The sequence below is a fragment of the Epinephelus fuscoguttatus genome, linkage group LG5, assembly GCF_011397635.1.
Source record: "Epinephelus fuscoguttatus linkage group LG5, E.fuscoguttatus.final_Chr_v1".
NCBI lineage: Eukaryota > Metazoa > Chordata > Actinopteri > Perciformes > Serranidae > Epinephelus > Epinephelus fuscoguttatus.
The window spans coordinates 17488865-17512145 of NC_064756.1; the positions used below are offsets into that span (position 1 = coordinate 17488865).

Genomic DNA, 23281 nt, shown 5'->3' on the forward strand with positions numbered 1-23281 from the left:
GAATCTGTTGTAAAGTTAGTCCATACAGTAGGTCTGAGAAGAACTGATCAGGCTTTAGTGTAGGGAGGTGGGTGTAGGTGTTGTCTTGTTCTTCTTAACTGTGACGCATAGCAACAAAAATATTATTTTCCCCTTAGATATGTTGTTTCAAGATGACAGTTATGGTGCATCCACTTCTGCTTAAACAAAAGCCCTGTTTCCACCAAACACTTTCAGTATGGTACCTTTGGAACCAAAGTAACCCTTCAGACATGGTACCCAGACCCTTACGTTTCCACCATAGACACTACTCTTAAATGTGGGTGGGGTTGTTGTCACTCACGGCTTCGTCCAGGACTGACTGTATTTCCTCATTATCGGTGACATAGATGGAAGTTTGCACCTGGTTAATCGTCCACAAAACGAGGCTGCATGGCAACATTTCAGAACAAAATAGAACAGGCTGCAGTGAGAGTCTCTCTCCATGGGATATTTACAAATAGCGTATTTGTGCATTTAGTCCTTTTAAGGCAAGCTCAGGGGTTTAGTGTTGCAGGAGCCCACAGGAACGACACTTTGTGACTTTTTCTTTTTTGTCCGAGTTAGGATTAGAATATATGCAGTTCACATAACCTGTTCGAAATTAACATAAACGCTTGAAGATCCACTCATTACTAAAAGTGTATGTCATATAAAAACTAAAGTGATGGTCAAAGCTGTCACAGTGACATTTAAGGTGTGCTGATGGAGTCACGTCGTCAGCTCATGCACTGAGTAACATTAAAGGTTAACATTCCACCTTAAAAGTTGCCGGCAGTCGGCCCAGTGAATTAAGCTATTTTTTTTCCCAGACTGCAGCTGCAGCGAGAGGCAGCAAAACATCTTTTCATTTTATAGTTACCATCTTCAAAATCTCCACAGTATGAGCAGTGGTTACGTGAGCCTCAAAACCAGCCACAGCTCAGCCCTGAGCAGAGTGAGCGTCCACTATTGACCAATCAACAGACTGCAGTGTTCACAGCTCCACCTTTTAGTACCAGATCTGTGTGCTAGGTACCCCAACAGAGGGGGGACCAAAAATGGGGACGGTACCGAACAGTTCCATTGGTACCATCCACAACTTTTCACAGTGGAAACAGGAAAAAAGCGTACTGAACTGAAGTGAACCGTACTGCTTGGTGGAAACAGGGCTAAACTGTCTGCTATTAAACAAAAAACACCTGTATAGACTGGCATTTGTATAACATTGTATAATATGTATATGTGTTTATGGATATATGTTTATGTATATGTATGAGCAGTGAGTATATAAGTAATATCTATATCTAAATATGTGTGTGTGTGTGTATTTATTATGACTGTACACTGATCAAGTATCCATCTCAGTGATAAATACGTCACAGTACAGAAGCTAAAGATGCTCTAACGTCCGTTTCACTGGGACTTTAAACCCATAGTGCATTTGAATTTCATCAGCTGTTGGTGCCACAGCAGCATAATCAGTTTAAATGACCTGAACACAGTTGCACTGACGGTGACTTGGAATTTTGCACAATTCATCCACCTGTATAAAAAAAATGACCAAACAATTTTCCTCCAAAACAATATTAATGATGTCGTTTATCACTAAGATCATTTACTAAATAATAAATTCAGAGACTAGGGCAGCCTTGGCAGAGGTGTGAGCTCTCTAAATCTTTTCTCATGATTACTGTGATGTCTGCAGTGACAGCCCACTAAATCGTTTATTATTATTTTTTTTTCACTAAAGCAGACAAGACATTGTGATGGGAGCAGAAATGATGTTTGTGCCTTTGAGCACACCCCTTCGCATGTGGTTTGAGATTGAATAAAGATTTGGCTAATCTCATTTCAAAGCATGAACAAGACGGCAGCCACTTATCACTAAAGTCAAGTATCCACACTCGACTGTCACACCAATTGACTTACTCCTTTCATTCGTGTATTGTGTTCTCATTTTTTAAAGATCTCAAAGACTATGAATTTGACAGTGGATGTGTATCTGAATAAGCCTTATTTTTTTTGCTTTTGGATATGTGACATTTTGTTTGATATGTGTGGGATTGACGCTCTGTCTGCAAGGTTTTAATAGATATCTGTTGTGTTTTCTCTTTGCTCTCCCCAGCTGTTACTGGTTCAGGCAGTCAGACCAGACAGACTGCAGAGTGCCATGGCAGCATTTGCCACCCAGGCCCTGGGTAAGTGTATTATATTAGGGCTTTTATTTTTTTATTATTTCAATCAGTGACTCAGTACTGATGTGGACCAGAATGCGTATGAATAAAAAGCATTTACTACTAACAAAGAAATCAACCACATTCACAACATAATTATATAGTAACCACTCTAAAAATGGGTCTCGACTTAATATTTTTCAAGGTTTTTCTTCTTTCCTTATGTCTTTGCTCTCACTTGCTCAGACTAAGACCCTAAATGAGTATCACAGTCATGAATATTATAGACGTGTTTCACTTCTTTAAGTGTATTGCAGATATTAACGAAGAACAAACCAACAAATTAAGTGAAGCTCTTCTTTGTACAAAGCAACAGGAATTTGATGAGCTCTCTAAAGATGTGAACAACGTGACTTTTGTTTGTTCTGATAATGCTTCAGTAAATATTTGCCCGTCTGAATTTGAGAGTGATTACTCTGAATAACGAGCTGCAAACATCAAAAATGACGAGATCCTCCTTTACCCGTTTTGGAAAGACTACTTTACCTCTGCACACCCATTCTGTTCTACAGAAACATGTTTTGTTTCTCACAAGCACCTTCTACCTTCACACTCCACTCAAACTAAATATCCTCAGACAAGGCTTTTATTCTGAATGTCTGAGCATTACTTGTCCACTTCTCGTCAACGGTGAGATTTCACGAAAGTCCTCTCCACCCTTTCTCTTTGTGTGCCTTCCATTGCTGTGAGAACGCCACTGTCCTTGAGTAAATGCCACATACACAAACACATACACACACTTCTCTGTTCTCTTTTCCTGTTGTCTCTCTCTCTCTCGAACACACGCGCACACACACACACACACACACACACACACACACACACACACACAGTAATGATGTTGCTAAAGAGTGGTTAGTTTATTGTGCTTAATGAGCCCATTCATTCAGTCCAGATAATCCTAATGGTGTGTTGGCTTTTGACTGCAATATCTGGGACGCTGCTAATTGATGTCAGGTGAAACTAATATGCAGGTGTTAAAGTATGTGTATGAAACCAATTTTCAGTGGCGTGTGCTGTGATAAGACATGCTAATTGACTTCTGGTGTTATTAGGTTCATAGTTTCTGCTTTTATTGGCAAAGTAGAATTGTTTTGTTTGTGTGAGAAAAAGCATGTACAATATGTCAGCTGTGTGTGTGTGTGTGTGTGTGTGTGTGTGTGTTCTTGGACATTTTTGAGCTGCTTATGATCCAGTTAATTACTAATGCCAAAAGTAATTTTCCAGACAATTTAGCTTGTAGGTAAAAAAAAAACAACAACAAACAAACAAAACAAACAAAAAACGAGGAAAAAGGAGTTGCTACTCTGATTAAATATAGAAAATGTACAAAATAAACCATGTGGAACATATTATATATAACACAACAACACACAGCCTGAGCTGCCTCATATGAAACTCTTCTTTCACAGTAAATTCTTGGTTGTCCAAATGTTTTCACAATGTTTTCCTCTCTGATCATCTCATTGCAAATACTAGTCGCTATTTCTAATATACTGTTATGAAGGTTAATATCAACCAAGAATAAGAACACAGTTATTATTTACTTTACTTTCTGGTCCAGCCCCTGCCTTTAACAGTCATACAATATACCAAATACAAACATGCATTTTAAAAAGCCCAACTGGGTGTGTTAACCTTGGGGAACTCTATCTGCTTTGGATGTCAGCACCTTTGTCATATGAATATTCATTAATGAACAAACAATAACTCAAGGCCAAACATTCCATATTTTAATGAGAAAATCCACCCCAAAGTATAATTTACATTTTGCTGTTCCAATCGCTTTTGACAGTAAAGTAAACCTGTGTGAGACTATGATGTCATCAGGTAACAGTGGTCCAGTGATATGTCATTTTTTAAGCTGTGGGCAGATAATCGTTGTTACATATGAGCAAGACTGAGAGTCTAAGGGGGCGATCACACAGAAATGAGACGCTAGAAACACAGACGCTTCAAAGACACTTGAAACGCTGGAAGCGCTTATTCAATGCACGCTAGACAAAAAAAAAAAACAGCAAGGAGAGCCTGTGGAGCGGGAGTGCTTGCGCAACACACACACACACACACACACACACACACACACACACACACACACACACACACACACACTTGTCATCTCCCTATGTCTCCCCTTGAATATAGTGTTTCCCTCAAAGACAGTAGAGACAGCTCACATCCAACTTTGTTTATATAGCACTTTTCATACATAAAAATACAGCACAAAAACTGTGAACTACGAAATAAGGTCACCAGCCCTCTCATAAATCCCACTGTCTGAATGTTAACTAGCTGCTACGACGATAATATGTTAACTAGCTAGCATATTATCGTCACACAGCTCCATGCGTGTCTCCTCCTTTGTTTGTTCGAGTACTGAGGTGAACATAATCTGAGGACGGTGTCCAGACCAAACAATGGGCATTACACAGTATATGCTGTAGTTGTCCCACTGTGATTTTAATAAAACACCTGCCCCGTGTGAGGTTCGAACTCACGGCCTTCAGATTATGAGACTGACGCGCTGCCTACTGCGCCAACGAGGCTTTGAAATTAAGTAAAAATATTGAAAAAATTAAAACAAAAATCAACATTCAATTTGTATGCATACATAACAATGTATTTGAACTACAAGTTGTTGAAATAAAGGTTATAATCAACCTGATATTCCCAGGTTAACATGACAAAGCCATGACAAAGACGGATGTGACACTGGTTGAGGGAAGAAAAAAAAACAAGAATACAATGGTATATGACAGTCAGTCAAGTGAGTGATGAATGTATGTGCATGGATGAGTGAGAGGTATGGTACACAATTTTGAACCTCGTTGTGGTGTAATGGTGAATGTCAGGGGACCATAAAAGCCATTAGAATCTAGTGTCTTAATGTCATGACAGTTCATCTAATATGATATATCATTCTGGACCAAAGTGGTGGACTGACTGGCTAACAGACTGCATTTCCATCCATGGAGCTATGGTGGCTAAACATAAACTGATGTAATGTATTTTGGGCTAATTCACAGTCCCTTATCATGACATGGCTTTAATATTCACAGTAAAAAAAGAAAAAACAGCAACTAAACAAGCAAAATTTGAAGATTCTGTTCAGACCAAACAACCAAACCATGACATAGAGGGATGTGACACAGGTTGAGGGAAGAAAAAAAATGAGAATACAATGGTATATGGCAGTAAGTCAAGTGAGTGATGAATGTATGTGCATGGATGAGTGAGAGGTATGGTGTCAGGGTGTTTGATAGCATAAAGCAAACAAAGATGAGCAGGAGAGATACTGGACTGGGGGCAGTCCTCTAACCCTTAAGGCAGTCCAAAAAAAAAAAAGAAACTAATGTATGAAGGCAACATTTTCAGCGTTACAAAGCAATGTGCAGAAAAAGTTGACATGCGATTTTAGAGTTGATAAACGACCCCCATCCCTAGTCTCAGGTTCCAACAACAACTTATAATTTGAGTTTTTGATTCTTATGCTGAACCAGAAGTTCTTCAATCCTAGTGCTTTACTACATACTCAATTATTTCACAATAATGATGCAGATTAGTATGTTTCCTCTTCACTGTATTTTATAAGATGCCCAAAAATACATATACTTTCATCAGTATGTGTTTTCAGTCTCCTCTATTCTATGTCATTGTGAGGTGACACATTTTCACAGGGAAGCTGCCTCATGGGAGGCCTCTGTAAGATTCTTTGATTTTCTGGCATCTGTTGAGTGTTTTTCATTCTAATGCAGCTATACCGGAATTTTGCTCTCATTAATATGAACCACGTGTGTCCACTATTGTGTTTTGTAGTCTGATTTTAAAATACCTGCCCCGTGTGAGGTTCGAACTCACGGCCTTCAGATTATGAGACTGACGCGCTGCCTATCACCCAGCACTAAAGCCATGTCAAAGAGGGATGTGACAGGTTGAGGGAAGAAAAAAACTATGATGATTTTGCAGTTCAAAAGAATACAGTGGTATATGGCAGTCAGTCAAGTGAGTGATGAATGTATGTGCATGGGTGGGTGAGAGGTATGGTGTCAGGGTGCTGGATAGCAAAAAAACAATACACACAAAATTCACCTGAGGCTAATGGCAACGTCGACTACTTTTGCACGTCATTGTTTATAAATGACAAATCTAATTTCGGACCTTACGATGGCACTACATGGAAAGTCAGTCAAATCAGTTTTTTCAGTTGATCCTGATGAGTACATGAATGTCTGGATCGATTTTCATAGCAATTGTCTAGTAGTTGTGGAGCCATTTCATTCACCACACAAGTTTGTACCTCATGATGGCATAATAGGGAATGTCAGGGGATCATGAAAGCCATTAGAATCTAGTGTCTGAATGTCGTGACAGTTCATCCAAAATAATATATCAGTCTGGACATAAGTGGTGGACTGACCAACCAACAGATTGCATTGCCATCCAAAGTGCCGTCAGCATGGCTAAAAATAAAATAACTGATGGAATTCACAGCTCCTTATCATAATAAGGCTTTTATATTCACAGTAAAAAAAAAAAAAAAAGAAAAATGGTAGCTAAACAAGCTAAATCTAAAGATGACGTTCAAACCAAACAGGCATTAGACAGTATATACTGTTGTCTTTCAGCATCTGTCGCACTGTGATATTGATAAAACACCTGCCCCGTGTGAGGTTCGAACTCACGGCCTTCAGATTATGAGACTGACGCGCTGCCTACTGCGCCAACGAGGCTTTGAAAGTAGGTCATAATATTGAAAAAATGAAATAATAAACATTCAGTCTGTATACATAAATACCAACAATGTATTTGAACTACAAGATGTTGACATAAAGGATGAGTGTCATGGTGTCAGGGTGTTTGATAGCATAAAACCAACAGAGATGAGCAGGAGAGATGCTGGACTGGGCGCAGTCCTCTAACCCTTGCAGTAATCACAGATACAGTAACACAAGAATAATGAAAAATCATTACAAATCACAAATCAGCTTGTGCTGGAAACATGTTTAATACACCAATCACAAGGCTAACGAGATAAGCCCAACAAAAGAAATAGTAGACTGTGTGTAGTAGGGACTGGTGACTATTTGTGCTTGGATGAGTGTGAGGTATGGTGTCACAGATTTACGCTGGATAGTGTAAAACAAAGCTGAGCAGGAGAAATGCTGAACTGTGAGCAACTCTAGTGCAATCACCAACACACAACCAATAACAAAACACTACTGAATGACTGGTGGCGTAGTGATAATGTTTCCAAATACATATACTTTTGGCAGTATGTGGTTTCAGTCTCCTCTATTCTATGTTGTTGTGAGGTGACACTTTTTCACAAGGAAGCTGCCCCATGGGAGGCCTCTGTAAGATTTTTTGGCATCTGTTGAATGTTTTTCAATATCATGCAGCTATACTGGAATTTTGCTTTCACTAATACATACCACGTGTGTCCACCATTGTGTTTTGTAGTCTGATTTTAAAACACTTGCCTCGTGTGAGGTTCGAACTCACGGCCTTCAGATTATGAGACTGACGCGCTGCCTACTGCGCCGAGGCTATAGAAAGTATGATAAAATATTGAAATAATGAAATGATAAACATTCAGTCTGTATACATACATAACAACAATGTATTTGGACTACAAGATGTTGACATTAAGGTTATAATCATGACATAATCTCTCTACAGACAGTTATTTCACATTAATGACACTGTGTAATGTTTCCCCTCCATTGTATTCTGTAATTTGCCTTAAATGGGTGCCCCGTGTGAGGTTTGAACTCATGACCGTCAGATTATTCAGATTCACCATCAAGGCTTTAAAGGTACTTTTCATGGTGTAGTCAAGTCATTGAGACTATTCATGGTATTCACAGCATACATATACTTGAGGCCTCAGTTAAGATTCTTTGATTTTTCAGCATCAGTTGTATGCTTTTCATTTCTATGCAGATATACTGGCACTTTGCTTTCATTAACATGTGCCACGTGAGTCCACCATTGTGTTTTGTCGTCTGTTTTAAAAACACCTGCCCCGTGTGAGGTTTGAACTCACGACCTTCAGATTATGAGACTGACGCGCTGCCTACTGCGCCAACGAGGCTGTGAGAGTAGGTCAAAATATTAAAAAATTGAATAATAAACATTCATTCTGTATACATACGTAAAAACAATGTATTCAAACTACACAACGTTGACATAAAGGTTACAATCAACCTGATATTCTTATGACCCAGCACTAAAGCCCTGACAAAGAGGGATGTGACAGGTTGAGCTATGATGATTTTGCAGTTCAAAAGAATACAATGGTATATGGCAGTCAGTCAAGTGAGTGATGAATGTATGTGCATGGATGGGTGAGAGGTATGGTGTCAGGGTGCTGGATAGAATAAAGCAAACAAAGATGAGCAGGAGAGATGATGTCCCCTAACCCTTAAAGCTATAGTGCGTAACTTCTGTCGCTTCCCAGCGGATAATGTGTTATTACAACTAATGGCTGGCGGCACTTCCATGTACACAGAGTAACACTTGCCACACATTGTACACAGAGTAACGCTCGCCAGTCGCCACACACTGTACACAGAGTAACGCTTGCCAGTCGCCACACACTGTACACAGAGTAACGCTTGCCAGTCGCCACACACTGTACACAGAGTAACGCTTGCCAGTTGCCACACACCGTACACAGAGTAACACTCGCCAGTCGCCACACACTGTACACAGAGTAACGCTTGCCAGTTGCCACACACTGTACACAGAGTAACGCTTGCCAGTTGCCACACACCGTACACAGAGTAACACTCGCCAGTCGCCACACACTGTACACAGAGTAACGCTTGCCAGTTGCCACACACCGTACACAGAGTAACGCTTGCCAGTCGCCACACACTGTACACAGAGTAACACTCGCCAGTTGCCACACACCGTACACAGATTAACACTCGCCACACACCGAACACAGAGTAACACTCGCCAGTTGCCACACACCGTACACAGATTAACACTCGCCACACACCGAACACAGAGTAACACTCGCCAGTTGCCACACACCGTACACAGATTAACACTCGCCACACACCGAACACAGAGTAACACTCGCCAGTTGCCACACACCGTACACAGATTAACACTCGCCACACACCGAACACAGAGTAACACTTGCCAGTCGCCACACACCGTACACAGAGTAACACTTGCCAGTCACCACACACTGTGTACACAGAGTAACACCAAAAATAGTCATACAAAGGCTATGATTTCTGTTGTCTGTGGTTCCATGGTGTAATGGTTAGCACTCTGGACTTTGAATCCAGTGATCTGAGTCTTGGTGGAACCTTAATTAGAGTTGGATTGCAGAAGAAATACTTACATTAATCTATGGGTTAAAGCTGAATAAATTGATTCCTGGCCACTAGGTGCTAGACAAACTCCAAAACAAACAGATACAGTTGAGTTATCAAACAAATTATTGGCTTGAATCATGTTTAATACACCAAATAGAGAGGTAAAATTGCTCTTTTTGTTAATGGAGTCTGGTGGCTCTCAAGAGAGCATGGATAAATTATATTTTCAGTTCATTTCTCTGAATACTGAAAGCAGTTCCACAATTGACCTTTAAAAGGTTATCTAAAAGTATTTTCATACTCAAGGAAATCACAAGGCTAAGAAGATAACCCCAACAAAAGAAGTAATAGTAAAGTGGATGTAGTAGTCACATTAGTCAGTGGTAAATATGTGTGCTTGGATGACCATGAGATATGGTGTCACAGATTTATACTGGATATCTTAAAACAAACAAAGCAGAGCAGGAGAGTTGCTGAACTGAGATCAGCTGAAGTGCAATCACCAACACACAATCAATAACGAAACACTACTGAATGACTGGTGGCGTAGTGATAACGTTTCCAAGTACATATGCTTTTGGCAGTTTGTAGTTTGTGTTTCCTCTATTCTATGTCGTTGTGAGGTTACACTTTTTCACGAGGAAACTGCCTGACTTGAGGCCTCTGTAAGATTCTTTTATTTGTCAGCATCAGTTACATATTTCTCATTTTTATGTAGATATACTGGAATTTTGCTCTCACAGGCATGTACCACATGTGTCCACCATTGTGTTTTGTAGTCCACTTTTAAAACACCTGCCCCGTGTGAGGTTCGAACTCACGGCCTTCAGATTATGAGACTGACGCGCTGCCTACTGCGCCAACGAGGCTCTGAAATAAGCATGAAATATGGAAAATGAGGATACAATGATATATGGCAGTCAGTCAAGTGAGTGATGGATGTATGTGCATGGATGAGTGAGAGGTATGGTGTCAGGGTGCTGGATAGGATAAAGCAAACAAAGATGAGCAGGAGAGATGGTGGACTTGGGGCAGTCCTCTCACCTTTAAGGCAATCACGGATACAGTAATACAAGAATAATGAAAAATATAAAAAGAAACTCCTGTATGAAGGTAACATTTTCAGTGTTTCAAAAACAAAAAAAAAGTGCACAAAAAGTTGACCTACGTTTTTAGAGCCTAGCCCTGGTCACAGGTTCCAACTACAACTTTTAATTTAAGTTTTTGATTCTTATGCTGAACCAGTAGTTCTTCAGTCCTATTACTTTACTACATACCCAGTTAATTCACAATAATGACGCTGAGTAATATGTTTCCACTTTACTGTATTCTATAATTTGCCTTAACTGTGTGCCCCGTGTGAGGTTTGAACTCACAACTCTTAGGTTTACTCACGAGCTTCAGATTATTCAGATGTGCCATTGAGGCTTAAAATGTTCTATTTATGGTGTAGTCAAGTCCTTGAGACTATTCATGGTATTTACAGCATACATATACTTTTGAAAGTATGTGGTTTCAGTCTCCTCTATTCTATGTTTTTGTGAGGTGACACATTTTCACGAAGAAACTACCAACTTCAGGCCTCTGAAAGATTGATTTTTCAGCATCGGTTATATGTTTTTCCATTTTTCACTTATATGTACCATGTGTGTCCTCCATCGTGTTTTGTAGTGCAATTTTAAATTTTAAAACAGCTGCCCCGTGTGAGGCTCGAACTCACGACCTTCAGATTATGAGACTGACGCGCTGCCTACTGCGCCAACGAGGCTTGAAAATTGTGAATTTATGATTAAGAGGAGTTGTCACATTTGCAATTGTGAAGTGACTTGATATTTTGTGTGCTGTTTAATGTGGTAACTTGACTTTTAATGAAAGTGTTCTTCATTGCAACACTGTAGTAATGTTACCGTATTGTCCACAAAGAATGTGCACAAATGACAATGACACACTGCCTACTTCTTGTAAGCCCACATGGATGAGTAGTCTTAAAACTGTTCAAAAAAATAAAAGAGCAACTTCTTTTATCCATCTATAGCTCTTTTTGCACCACAGGGCTGCTACTAAGTCCCTTCTTTATTCCTCCCTTGTAATTTACACAGAACCAAACAGTGGCGGCATCATTCCACTCCAGTGTGTGATTTTAAATAGCATCCCGGCATCGTGGAATTAGGTGTGACGGGTGTGAAATTTAACACAACGGCCTCAGCCTCTAGCGTGATATACAACATATGTGTCGGCAGCAATTTCTAAACCTTCTCTCTTATATGGTGGCTGATCTCGTCTTCTACTCAGAGGCAAGGAGCACCCGAAGCTCATTGTTTTCCCAATTGAGGAACATTTACAGAAGCTGAGTTTTAAATCTCCCGTGATGTGTCACACATCTAACACATCGTCAAAATGTCACACCCATCATGCTCATGCCACCATCCTGCTGTGCTGTTCTGTTTTTACAGATGCCATTTTGGCACTGAACTACCTCCTGTGACCAATTAAGGTGAGACAACTCTGTCCCCCCATTCCGCAATTGTATCTTATATACAGAAAAGCGAGGCAGCATAATGGCACTATATTCCCACCTTTAACAGGCAGTGTAAAAGGGGCTTATCAGTCCATCGATTTTTTTGCGAAGTATCCAGGGACAGGTAGTGATAGCATAAGGCTAAGCAAGGTAATCCAGACACCTCTCTCCCTAGTTATGTCTTTCAGCTCCTCCTTCTCAGGCCAGATGAGATGTAGAATGTCTCCAATGTGTTCTAGGTCTACCCCAGGGTTTCCTACCAGTTACATGAGCCCGAAAACTTCCAAACGAAGGTGATCATGAGGCATTCTGTAAGACGTCTGGACCGCCTAGTACCTGAACTCCAAGCAACTTTACCTTTACTCATGAACTAAACCTTGAGATATTTAATATTCCTTTACCTAGAGCAGCAACTCATTCCCAACCTGGAGGAAACACTCCAGTCTTTTTCTGAGAACCACTGAGTCAGATTTGGAGGCGTTGACATCCCGACTGCTTTACCCTCAACTGCAAACCAGCCCATTGCCCAAGGTCGTGGATTATTGAGGCCAGTGGAGCCATATCGTCTTCGGAGATTGTAAAACACATGCCCCGTGTGAGGCTTGAACTCACGACCTTCAGATTATGAGACTGACGCGCTGCCAACTGCGCCAACGAGGCTACAAAAACTGCCTCAATCATGGAGGAAAAAAAAATTAAAAGGATAACATTTTAGTCTCTACACTCAGTTACAGTAATATATCCATGACAGTCTATCAAAAAGTCAAAACAGTCAAGCAATACATCAAGACAAAAAATGTCAACTGTATGTTGGTGCTAGAGGTAAATTGAAGGGAACACCAAAGTTAATAGGATTCATTCCCTGAGACCCATGAATGTTTCTACCAGATACAAAGGCAGTTCTTCAAATAGTTGTTAAGATTCGTCAGACTGGATCAAACCACCTGGCCGACATTACATACTGCTTGTGTGGTTAAAAACTGCTCGTGGTTTTCATGTACAAGTTCAGCCTCGGACAGACCAATACTCCATTATTACACTGCATTATTTTTGCTTTTGACAGCATGTTGTTGTATGAATAAATCTCTGCAGCCTCTCTCCTGTGAGGCTCAAATGTCCAATTTTCAGATTTTGGGACTGACGCAGTGACGCACTGACAATGAGGTTGTAAGGTGAAAATCCGTATAGCGAATAATGCTCTCTAACACTTTATGTGCCCACAGCAATGTGACGTCAATATTGACACCATGTGGTGTATCACTTCTTTAGTGTGTTTCATGACTTCAAAAGGTGCCCTGCATGAGGCTTCAACTGGAGACCTTCAGAATATGCGGCTGAGGCACTGCCTACTTCACTAATGAGACCTTGAAAATGAGTAGATATGTCACAGTGACAAAAATAGCTCAACTTGTTTTCTTGAACCAAAATCCTCTACATTTTTTTTTCCTCTGGAATTTAGTGAAGCATTTTTTCTCAACTCTCAAAGTGTTTCACCAATTTTGTTAATAGGACATTCAAAAGAGCCCCAGAGGAAAAGAAGTGGTTGCGAAAAAGGATGGAAGGGAGAAGATATAGACAGAAAGGGAGACAGCACTTTGGTGAGCCAGAATACTCTGACTGCCTTGCTTCCTACTGATAGCAAAAGCTCTATTCACTGAAACTCAGTGTCAGCTGTTGTGCAGCTGCTCCAGAGTGCTAATTATAATACTTGCTCACTGAGGGGCACACTTCAGCCTTTGTGTGTGCCTATCTGTATATCGCTGTTTGTGGGTGTCCATCAGCCCATCTCTCCATCTTTGATGGCGCATATTATAATTGCACCTCACTGATTGTGTAGTAACTTTCTCCATTCATTCATCTTTTTGTTTCCACACAATTAGTTTTCTTTGAATGACCTGACCCAGATGACACTTAAACTCACAGCCTTCAGACAGTGAGACCAACACACTAACTACTACACCAAGCCCGACAAGGTTGTGAATGCTTTTGTCAAATATGAGAAAAATGTCTATTCAGGATGACACAGTAGCTTGTGTATGTTTGTGACAGTGTGTTTTTCTTCTTTCTCGTCTTTGTGTATATGTGGCTACATGTACTCCTGAGTTCGTGGGTGTCAAACATCCCATCTCTCTCCTATTCTTTAAAGGTGTGTATCTGTGTGTGTCCATTAGAGCTCATGTACCAAAAGCACAAATGGCACTTTTGTTGTCCCTCTTCTTGTTTGTCTGGCAGTTCTAATGAAACACACAGTTACAGTATGCTGATAAAGAGATAGTCCTTGTACTCCTTGAACGCCAAGTGAACCCATTGATGAAGGTGTAGTGTGTGTATGAAAGTGCACGATGTGGGTGAGATTGTGTGTCTGAATGAGAGAGTGAGAGAAAGACAGACAGATGAAAAAAGAAGAACAGGGGAGAAGAAGATTTTGTGTGTATGTGTATGTGTTTTTGGCAGTAAATCAGTATGCTAATGAGGCATGGTCTGTAATCCTCTTACAGCTAATCTCACTCAATCCCCCCAGTCCAGGCCTGGGCACTGCTCACGCACACAGGCATGCCTGGGTGAACACAAACACACACACACACACACTTGTGCTCACTCACTGGCTTGCTCACTCTACTTCTCAAAAAATAAAAACCCTCTTTCACATATGCATAAAAAGCATCTCTCTCTGTCTTTCAGTTATTTCTTTATCAATCATCCGGCTTAGATGACACCCTTTTTTGTTTTAACAATCAATCAGCTTTTAAATGCAAATGCATCCTGTCAATTTCTGTAATGTCAAGTGTTGTGCGCTACCAAGTGTCTGATCATTAATTCTTAGCCATTCAGTGTTTCCGCCACTAAGCAGTGTTTGAACTATAGGCAGACTGTGTCTTTTTCTAGGCTCCTCTCTGTCCTGATTGTGTGTCATAAAAGCCAAGGTGAACTTTGCTATTCACAAACAGAGGATGCTGGTCTGCAGCACGAATACTGATTACCTGCCCGTGTCAAAGGTAGTTGTGTATGTATTTGTGCACGCGCACGTTCTGTAAATGCTCCCTTTTTTGCAGTCAGACATCACAAGCCATGTGGTCAGATGACTGTTTTTCTTAGTGTTGCCATGGTGATGCAGCAAAAGGTCGCTCCAAGATGTTTTCTACCAAGACCTTGCGCGCGTGCACGTATGTGTATTTCTTGTGCAGCAGATTGCATTTGGCAGCAGACACCAAAAGAATGTTCAGGCTGGGGCTGTCGTCTCAACCAGAAAAGACAGCACTGTGTGTGTGTGTGTGTGTGTGTGTGTGTGTGTGTGTGTGTGTGTGTGTACACATGCGTGTGTGTCTGCAAGAGATATCTGCTGATAAGTGTGAATAACGTCACAGCGGAATTTCCAGCCACTCACACTGTGTGAGCCTGTATCGCTGCTTGTGTGTCACTATTAACCCGTATCTGATATATCATTCACAATATTACAGCAGGATTAGACCCTAATGCTCAGTGAGGAAACGCACACATGCAGACACACACTTAGGCACATACACAAAGAGCCTTGCTTCCCAACACCAGGGGGCTGACAAGGTATTCTTCTGCTATGTGTGGTGAATACTGCTGCATACCTAGCACTCAGTATGCACAGCACATCATGCTCCTAATCTCTCTCACTCTGTCTCTTCCTCTTGTGCCCTCGCTCTCTTTCTCCATCAACGCCTCCCTTCTGCTCTCCCTCTTCTTCTACTTTTTTTTCCTTCCCTTTTCCCCAACCTCCCTTCTCCATCACTCCCCTTAAGGCACTGTCTACCCCTCTCCGTTCATGCCCCTCTGTCTCCCTGTCATCTTTTCCCACTTGATTTGTCTCGCCAGTCTGTGTCTTTTTCTTTCCCATCTACCTTAACCAAATGCCCCTTTGATGCTCCTTACTATCATTTACCACCACCTCTTGTTTCCTGCTCCTTCGTTTCGCCTTTTATCTGTCCCCTCCTGGTGTACCTTCTCTGCGCACCGTATCCAGTCATTTTGATTTTGAGTAGTATACCAACTTAAAATGTTGAAACACTCTTCACGGATCTGTCTTTCACACCCTTCATTATCTCCCTCTCCTCTTCTCTGCAGGTATGAAAGAGCTCTCCCCACCTCCTCTGAACCTGCGTCGTCTCTACACTGAGACTTTGGAATGGGAGCCCGTGTTGATCATCATCTCTCCAGGGGCAGACCCGTCCCAGGAGCTTGCGGAACTAGCAGCAGAAACCGTGGGCAGGGACAACTATCACGAGGTAGAGGATAACGGGTATAAATGGGAGAAGTCACAGCAGATTATCAAGTGCAAGGGAATGTTTCCAACAGAATACCAAGATCAGATCCACAGAGTGGTCTATTTTGCATCTCAAAGACAGCGCTACAAGAGCTATTCAGTGTTGTATTGAATAGCTTTTGGTGAAGTTCTGCCAGTAGACTTCATCAATTGTAATATTTTATAATTACATATATTTAAAGATGTCTGAGAAAACTGCCTTTGCCCTTGACACACTTGCAGCTATTCAACTTGCGGTTTATAGTTCTTCAAGACCAATGCTGGTATTATTTTACCTTCTTGTAAGAAGTCTGAGACCCAAACCCACAAAGAAATGTAACTTACCAGGAAGTATTGTCAGTGTAGTCAGAGCCTTGACACTGAGCCTCTGCCCCCAGTCGACGGAACTCCACTGTCTTCAAAAGACTATTGAAAACACACACAAGAGCAATAGCATTGCTTTGCACGACATGTTCTTTCACTGCAGCTTGAATTGTACTTCCAATTTCCTTTCAGTTTTAAATGACTCTAACGACCCCTTACCACAAAAAGATCACCATGTTTTTTACAACCTTCAAAATATAAATATATTTTTTCGTTTTATAATTATAAAATACCATTTTAAAAGTTTTTAAGTATGCAGATCTTCCCACAATCATCTCACAGTTTCAGCACTTACATTTATTTGACCATATAGCTAAGGAATGTTCAGTTAACAGATAATACACATTTTTACTACTTCCATTGTAACTAACACCAACTGTATATATTCAGTAAATTTTAATTTATATAGCCCAATATCACAAATCACAATTTGCCTTAGGGGGCTTTACACCATACGACATCCTCTGTTCTTGGACCCTCACAGCGGATAAGGAAGAAGTACCCCAAGTAAACCTTTAACAAGGAAAAATAGCGCGCGCACACACACACACACACACACACACACACACAAGTGAACCCATATATTGGGCACTGAAGTACATGCAGCGTTCCACTCATATGCTGCAGATAACATTACTCGAAGTCAAATCAGTTCAATATAAATATAAATCAGATTAGTTCTGAGTTACTGGCCTCCGTGGGAAATCTATTGATAAAACTCACAATGGGAATCTCACTTTGCAAGTATTTCATTGTTTCTCCCACTGAGGAGCTGGATGAATTCAAATACTGAATCAGATTATCTGCCCCCTAACTTCTGAGAAATTACAATGTAGAATCAAATTTTCCATCCCACTGCTTCTGTTTCTCGCCCCCTCCCACCTCTCCCCACTCCCTCTGTCTGTCTAGATCTCCATGGGTCAGGGACAGGCTGATGTGGCCTTAGCTACACTCAGAGAATGTTCTCGAAATGGAGACTGGCTTTGCCTGAAAAACCTTCACCTTGTCACTACATGGCTGCCGCTCCTGGAAAAAGTAGGTACTCTGTGTGTGGTAATGTCTTAGTGACTGGTGTTAATGTTTATGTGTGTATGTCTCTTCTGTATTCTCTGCAGTTTGTGCTTTATGGTTGAAACATTCTGCTGTCTTTAATTATTGCATAGTAGCACCTGACATAGACCTTTATTGATCAATTCCTGGAGAGCGTGATCAAACTCACTGTGTTTACCCTACAGAGATTCTGTGTGTTTGGATATGGATATGTGTCTGTCCACAATAGGATTGCATGAGTGTGAGTTGCATTGCATCAACAATTTCTGTCACATATGTAACAGTAATTACTTTATAATTATATTATTCTGCAGCCACATCTGTGCAAAGCCAGGTTGACATCAGGAGCCATGGGTGTAGCTCAAAAACATGATGCAAGGACCCAGCAGGGGGACTATAACAAGTCCAAAACTAATATGATAAATCCATCATAACACTTCCAAAGTTAGTCCAAGAAAACGAGCTGCAGGGAAACGTCCAATTTAATTAAGTCCTGTAGGCCAAGTCCATGAAAACCATTCAAAGAGGAGAGTTGCACAAAGTTTATTTTGCAGTACAGTAAAATGCCAGACTAATGATTTTTTTCAATGTTACGTTTCTAATTGCGACCCTGTCTTCGCTGAATGGAAACATGCATCTCGGATAAGGCACCAGTTGGCACAGTGGCAACTCTACAAATACTAAGTCCATGAAAATAAATTGAAGAAAAGTACCCACTGAAACAAGCACCTGTTAACATTATCTCAAGGCCACAGTGTCAGGAAGGTAGAGGAACTCCTCTGAATATAAAATAATCTCAAAGGAGCTTTAAACAAGATATCAAAGGGATGCTGGTTAGTCCTCAGGGAACAAAATCATGGTCCCAGCCTCTCCTCATTAGTGTGTTGCTCATATGGTGTCCCCTCCAGGTTGTGACCAGGCTTAACCCTGCCTACGTTTTTGTCTGAGTCATATTTTCTTGCTGGTGAACTGCTGGTTGCATATTATGGTGAATCAAAGTAAGAACTGGAGGGAAGGCATCACATCAGTATCATCTGCACATGCACTTTATTTTTTGTTGTTGTCAGAAAATACAGTAATATTACCAGATAGTTAGTTAAAGCACATTCCCATATTAGACTGAATAAGACAAAGCAAGTCATGTCACAGTTGTAACTGTGAGAAGTTGTTGTAATCATGAAGTAGAGTTTTTAAGGCCTCGTTGGCGCAGCAGGCAGCGCGTCAGTCTCATAATCTGAAGGTCGTGAGTTCGAGCCTCACACGGGGCAGGTGTTTTAAAACCAGATGACAAAATACACAATGGAGAGGACACATTGTACGTATTGCTAACAGTAGAGTGCCAGTAAATTTGCATAAGAATGAGAAACATGCAACTGATGCTGACACATAACAGAGTCCAACAGAGGCCTCACGTGGGACAGTGTTCCTATAAAAAATGTGTCACCTCACAACAATACAGACTAGTGGAGATACAAACTACATACTTCCCAAAGGGGGGAGCCTGGAGGATGTGATGTACTTCAAGTGAGTGTGTAATTCCATGTTTTACCGGCTTGTCAGTGTTTATCTATAATATTACAACACGCTAAACACAAGAACACAAGAAGACATTCTGCTGGCTACCCAAATTTCCATATCTAAAATTACCTTCCGTCCTTTGTCTGCACAAACACATTTTGCTCTCTACCTGTCGGCCCGTATTAGTCACTGTGCTGCTGTTTGTGCGGCTGTGTCTGTTACCCTGTGTGTTTGTTTATTTGTCTAACTTTTTGTACGTACCTTTGTCTCTGGGCACACACGTGCACATGTGTTTGTGTTTGTGTGTCACAGTACATACAGTAAGTGGGTTAATATGTGTCTTCCAATTTCTTTGTGTTTATTTGTGTCTGTGTGCTCTTGCTGGGGTTTTGTTCAGTGCTGTGTCACTGTGGCAGGTCATATCTCACTTGGAGCCACAGCTGTTGGCAGTGATTGGCCTGTGTCTATGTGTGTGCCCTCACCTGTCTGTGTGAGTGTGTTATTTTGTGTGTGTGAGTGCATGTGCGTACCCTGGGGTTAGCCTGAGATCCCTCCTGTCCAGAGTTGTCTGTGCTCCCTGTGTGACTTAAACCATAGATTATTACAGCTCTCCTCTTCTACTCTTTTCCTTCCCCGTTCCACTCTTCTCACCTCTTGCTCCTCTCTCCTCCTGGTATCTAATTTCGTATTTTGTCCCTGTTTTTCCACCATTTGTTTCCACCTTTCCCTGCTGGATTCTTCCCTGTTTATCTTATGTTGTATAAGTAAAACTCTCTGTCTGTTCCTCTTTTTCTCACTATTTCATTGTCTCGCTCTTTGCCCAGCAACCGATGAGGTTGCGGTCTCGGCAGTCGAGCTTGAAATGAAAAACTGACGCAACAAGGGGAACGAGGGAGGCAGGGAGCATAGGAAAGAAAGAATGAAGATACAGTGGATGTAAAAGGAGGGAAAAGGGAAAGAATGAACCGAGCCCTCAGCAGGCAGGTGGAAATTCTGTGTTAGTATCTGCCTCTGTTTCTGTAGCCGCGTCCATCTGCTCGGTCTTACTGTATCTCTCAATGTTTCTAAATTTTTCCGGCTTCTTTTTGCCATCTGTCTCTCCAGTCCTCCCCTCCTTCAGTGAACCAGTTGGTCAGTTAGAGAGAGGAGAGAGGAGGGAAGAGAGACAGCGAAGGAGAGCAGTTAGTGTTCATAATTGAAGTTGGCAGTGCAGATGTCCTCTCATCCCTGTCTACTCATATTCTTCCACTTGCACTGTTCTGTCTCTCATTTTTCATATCACCCACTCCATCCATCTACTTATGGATATATCTTCCTATCTACCACTCTAAATGTTTCTCTGTTTGCCCGTAACAATATAATGAAATAACAACGGATATATTTAGTTGCAGTGTTTTGTATCATAATAAATAAATTAGATAATGTCCTTATGATTCATATCTATGAAAACATTGTGTTGTGATTGTATTAGGAGTTACTGTACCGTATGGTTCTTATCTCTGCAGCTTTCCAATCAGCAACAATTTTAAATAAAGCCTGTTGGGTTTGATTATTTGTCTGCGTATGAGTCAGTCTGAACAATATGGATATGTTCTGTCAAAGACGGATTTTGATGTGCAAACAGTAAAATAAATTTGTGCTCTCTCCCACTCTGTCCTTTGTCTTTATCTACCCATCTCTTCTTCATTGTCAGTGTTTCTGTCTTAGATCTTTTTGCAATACTGTCATTTGTTCCAGTGGAATTCTGGTTGACAAAACATAACACACACACACACACACACACACACACACACACACACACTCAATGAGAGGCAGTGGCGTTTTCTTCGAGGGATGTCAGTTACTGTGTTATTTGATTTTCTGTGATCATGTGTGCTTCCACGAGAATGAATTAGGTTCCAAATGATGCAGAAACACATTGATTACATTTCAGTGTGTGTGTGTGTGTGTGAGTGTGAGAGTACCCAATCAGATGACACAAGACCCTTAGGTGCCAGCTTGCTATTTTTAACCACAAGTCTTTGAGATGGATAGAAAGAGAGGAGGAAGGCATGTAAGAAGAGAAGTAAGAGATAGAAAGCTGGAAATTGAGATTAAGAGACAGCGATGGAGACAGTGAAAAGAAGAGATGCAGAGAGAGAAAGAAAGATGGGAACAAATAAAAAGAAGTGAGAATCTGTCCCTGTGCAGTGATTCTAATGGCGAAAGAATTACATGAAAAAAGGAACCAAGAGGTAAAAAGGGAAATATTTTGTTTATCTACTTGATAGATACTATAGTGGTCGTTATCCTTATAGTTCATTGGACCACACTATATAAATAAAGTTGACTTAATATACCTGCTTGTCTGCAAATATACATTTATGAAGAAATGTTTTCTCAGTAAAAAAACTGTTTGGCATGGTGCGGTTTAGTTACATCTATGCTCAGATAAATTTTCAGTTAAAGATTAGAAAGTTGCTTTTAGGGAATATGTGGGAGTCAGCAAATTCTTCCCTCCAAAGTTATGGATATGAAAAACTGCATTTAGTGCAGTATAAAGTTATTTCTCTACTCTTGTATGAACTTTGTGGTTAGCACTTTTACCTCACAGCAACAAGGCTGAGTGTTTAAAGGAGAAGTCCGGTATTTTGCACTTTGAGCCCCATTTCTGAGTTGTTTATGATGAAATATAGTGGTCAAGACCAAAATTGTGATGATTGCTCATTTTCTGAGGATTTGGCTTTCCCCTGCCTGTCTCAACACTGCTGTCTATGGCCATGTGTGAACCTGTCCTAAAACCACCCTAAGCGTTCATTTTCAGAGCCATGAAACTCACCGAGTGGTCAGTGGTGTTTGCTGATGTTCTGACTTAATAATCGTAGCAAACTGTGGTTTCCATCCATGTTTTCGCTGTTCATCCCGATTGTGGAACTATTTTTTCAGTTGCCTCACACCCATGTGTAACCTTCCGCTTGATCATTCGTTTGACCCTGAAGCGTTATACACTCCAGCCCACTTGATGACGATAATGCTCCTTTATGTGGGTGTTGCCAACCGGCAGGAAACCATTGCAATGTAATGGGACACAGAAAAGAAGCATTAGAAGAGGGTTGGCATTGTGTTCATAGGCATCGTACCGCGAAGGTTGTTTACAATCGAGTAATCCATTATGCAGTTGTTTAAACATTTGTTAGTTCTCGTTCTTCCTTCAGGAGCGCACACAGCACTGTTGAGCCGGCACTTTCGCTGAGCTAAAAGACTACAATGACTACAACCTTGTCGTAAACAACCCCCTTTCTGTTTCCGGTGGTGGATTACTACCAATGGACAATGAAGATTCCTATAGAAAACCAATGGATTACACAAAATGTCAAATAAATCATCACGGAAACCACAGTTTACTGCGATTTTTATGTCAGAACATCAACGAACACCACTGACCACTTGGTGAGTTTCATGGCTTTGAAAACGAACGTTTAGGGTGGTTTTAGGACAGGTTCACACATGGCCATAGGCAGCAGTGTTAAGCCAGGCAGGGGAAAGCCAAATTCTCTGAAAAGTAGCAATCGTCACTATTTTGGTCTTAACCACTCTATTTCATCATAAATAACCCAGAAATGGGGCTTAAAGTGCAAAAATCCCCGACTTCTCCTTTAAATCTACCCTACCTTTGTGGATGTACTGGGATACATCCCAGCCCTTTGCAACTCTACACAAGATTAGCAGTTTAGACAACTGATGGACCTATGCGATACAGTACCTGGGCAATGTGTGCAATGAAGTCTTCCCTAACTGTTCCAACTTATGAGTAAGTTTTATGTATTAGTCAGTATAGTTGTGTGTTTTTGCATATGTGTGTGTGGGTGGAGATGCATGTGGAAAGAAAGACCTCAGCTAACACTTGTATTTACAGCCAGATATTACTGCACAAGCAGTCTGGTCTTATATCACTCTCATGTGGTGCTCTCTTCAAGTGTACAATGTGTCTCAT

The 23281-nt window shown here is 41.0% G+C and overlaps 1 protein-coding gene and 7 non-coding genes across 9 annotated transcripts in view; 2 read left to right on the plus strand and 6 right to left on the minus strand.

Annotated features, from left to right (window-relative positions):
- Nucleotides 1-23281, plus strand: part of LOC125888637 (cytoplasmic dynein 2 heavy chain 1) — a 146941-nt gene that overhangs the window by 88290 nt on the left and 35370 nt on the right. For both annotated transcript variants that reach the window (XM_049576118.1, XM_049576120.1), the window contains exons 80-82: nt 2126-2198; nt 16179-16339; nt 17650-17775. In XM_049576118.1, the coding sequence (XP_049432075.1) occupies nt 2126-2198; nt 16179-16339; nt 17650-17775 (360 nt within the window). The remainder of the gene's footprint in view (nt 1-2125; nt 2199-16178; nt 16340-17649; nt 17776-23281) is intronic.
- On the minus strand, nt 4708-4780 carry trnam-cau (transfer RNA methionine (anticodon CAU)). The gene has a single exon. It is a non-coding gene; the product is annotated as a tRNA-Met (tRNA).
- Nucleotides 6892-6964, minus strand: trnam-cau (transfer RNA methionine (anticodon CAU)). Its single transcript has one exon. It is a non-coding gene; the product is annotated as a tRNA-Met (tRNA).
- trnam-cau (transfer RNA methionine (anticodon CAU)) lies at nt 8256-8328 on the minus strand. Its single transcript has one exon. It is a non-coding gene; the product is annotated as a tRNA-Met (tRNA).
- On the minus strand, nt 10365-10437 carry trnam-cau (transfer RNA methionine (anticodon CAU)). Its single transcript has one exon. It is a non-coding gene; the product is annotated as a tRNA-Met (tRNA).
- Nucleotides 11264-11336, minus strand: trnam-cau (transfer RNA methionine (anticodon CAU)). Its single transcript has one exon. It is a non-coding gene; the product is annotated as a tRNA-Met (tRNA).
- On the minus strand, nt 12674-12746 carry trnam-cau (transfer RNA methionine (anticodon CAU)). The gene has a single exon. It is a non-coding gene; the product is annotated as a tRNA-Met (tRNA).
- trnam-cau (transfer RNA methionine (anticodon CAU)) lies at nt 18986-19058 on the plus strand. Its single transcript has one exon. It is a non-coding gene; the product is annotated as a tRNA-Met (tRNA).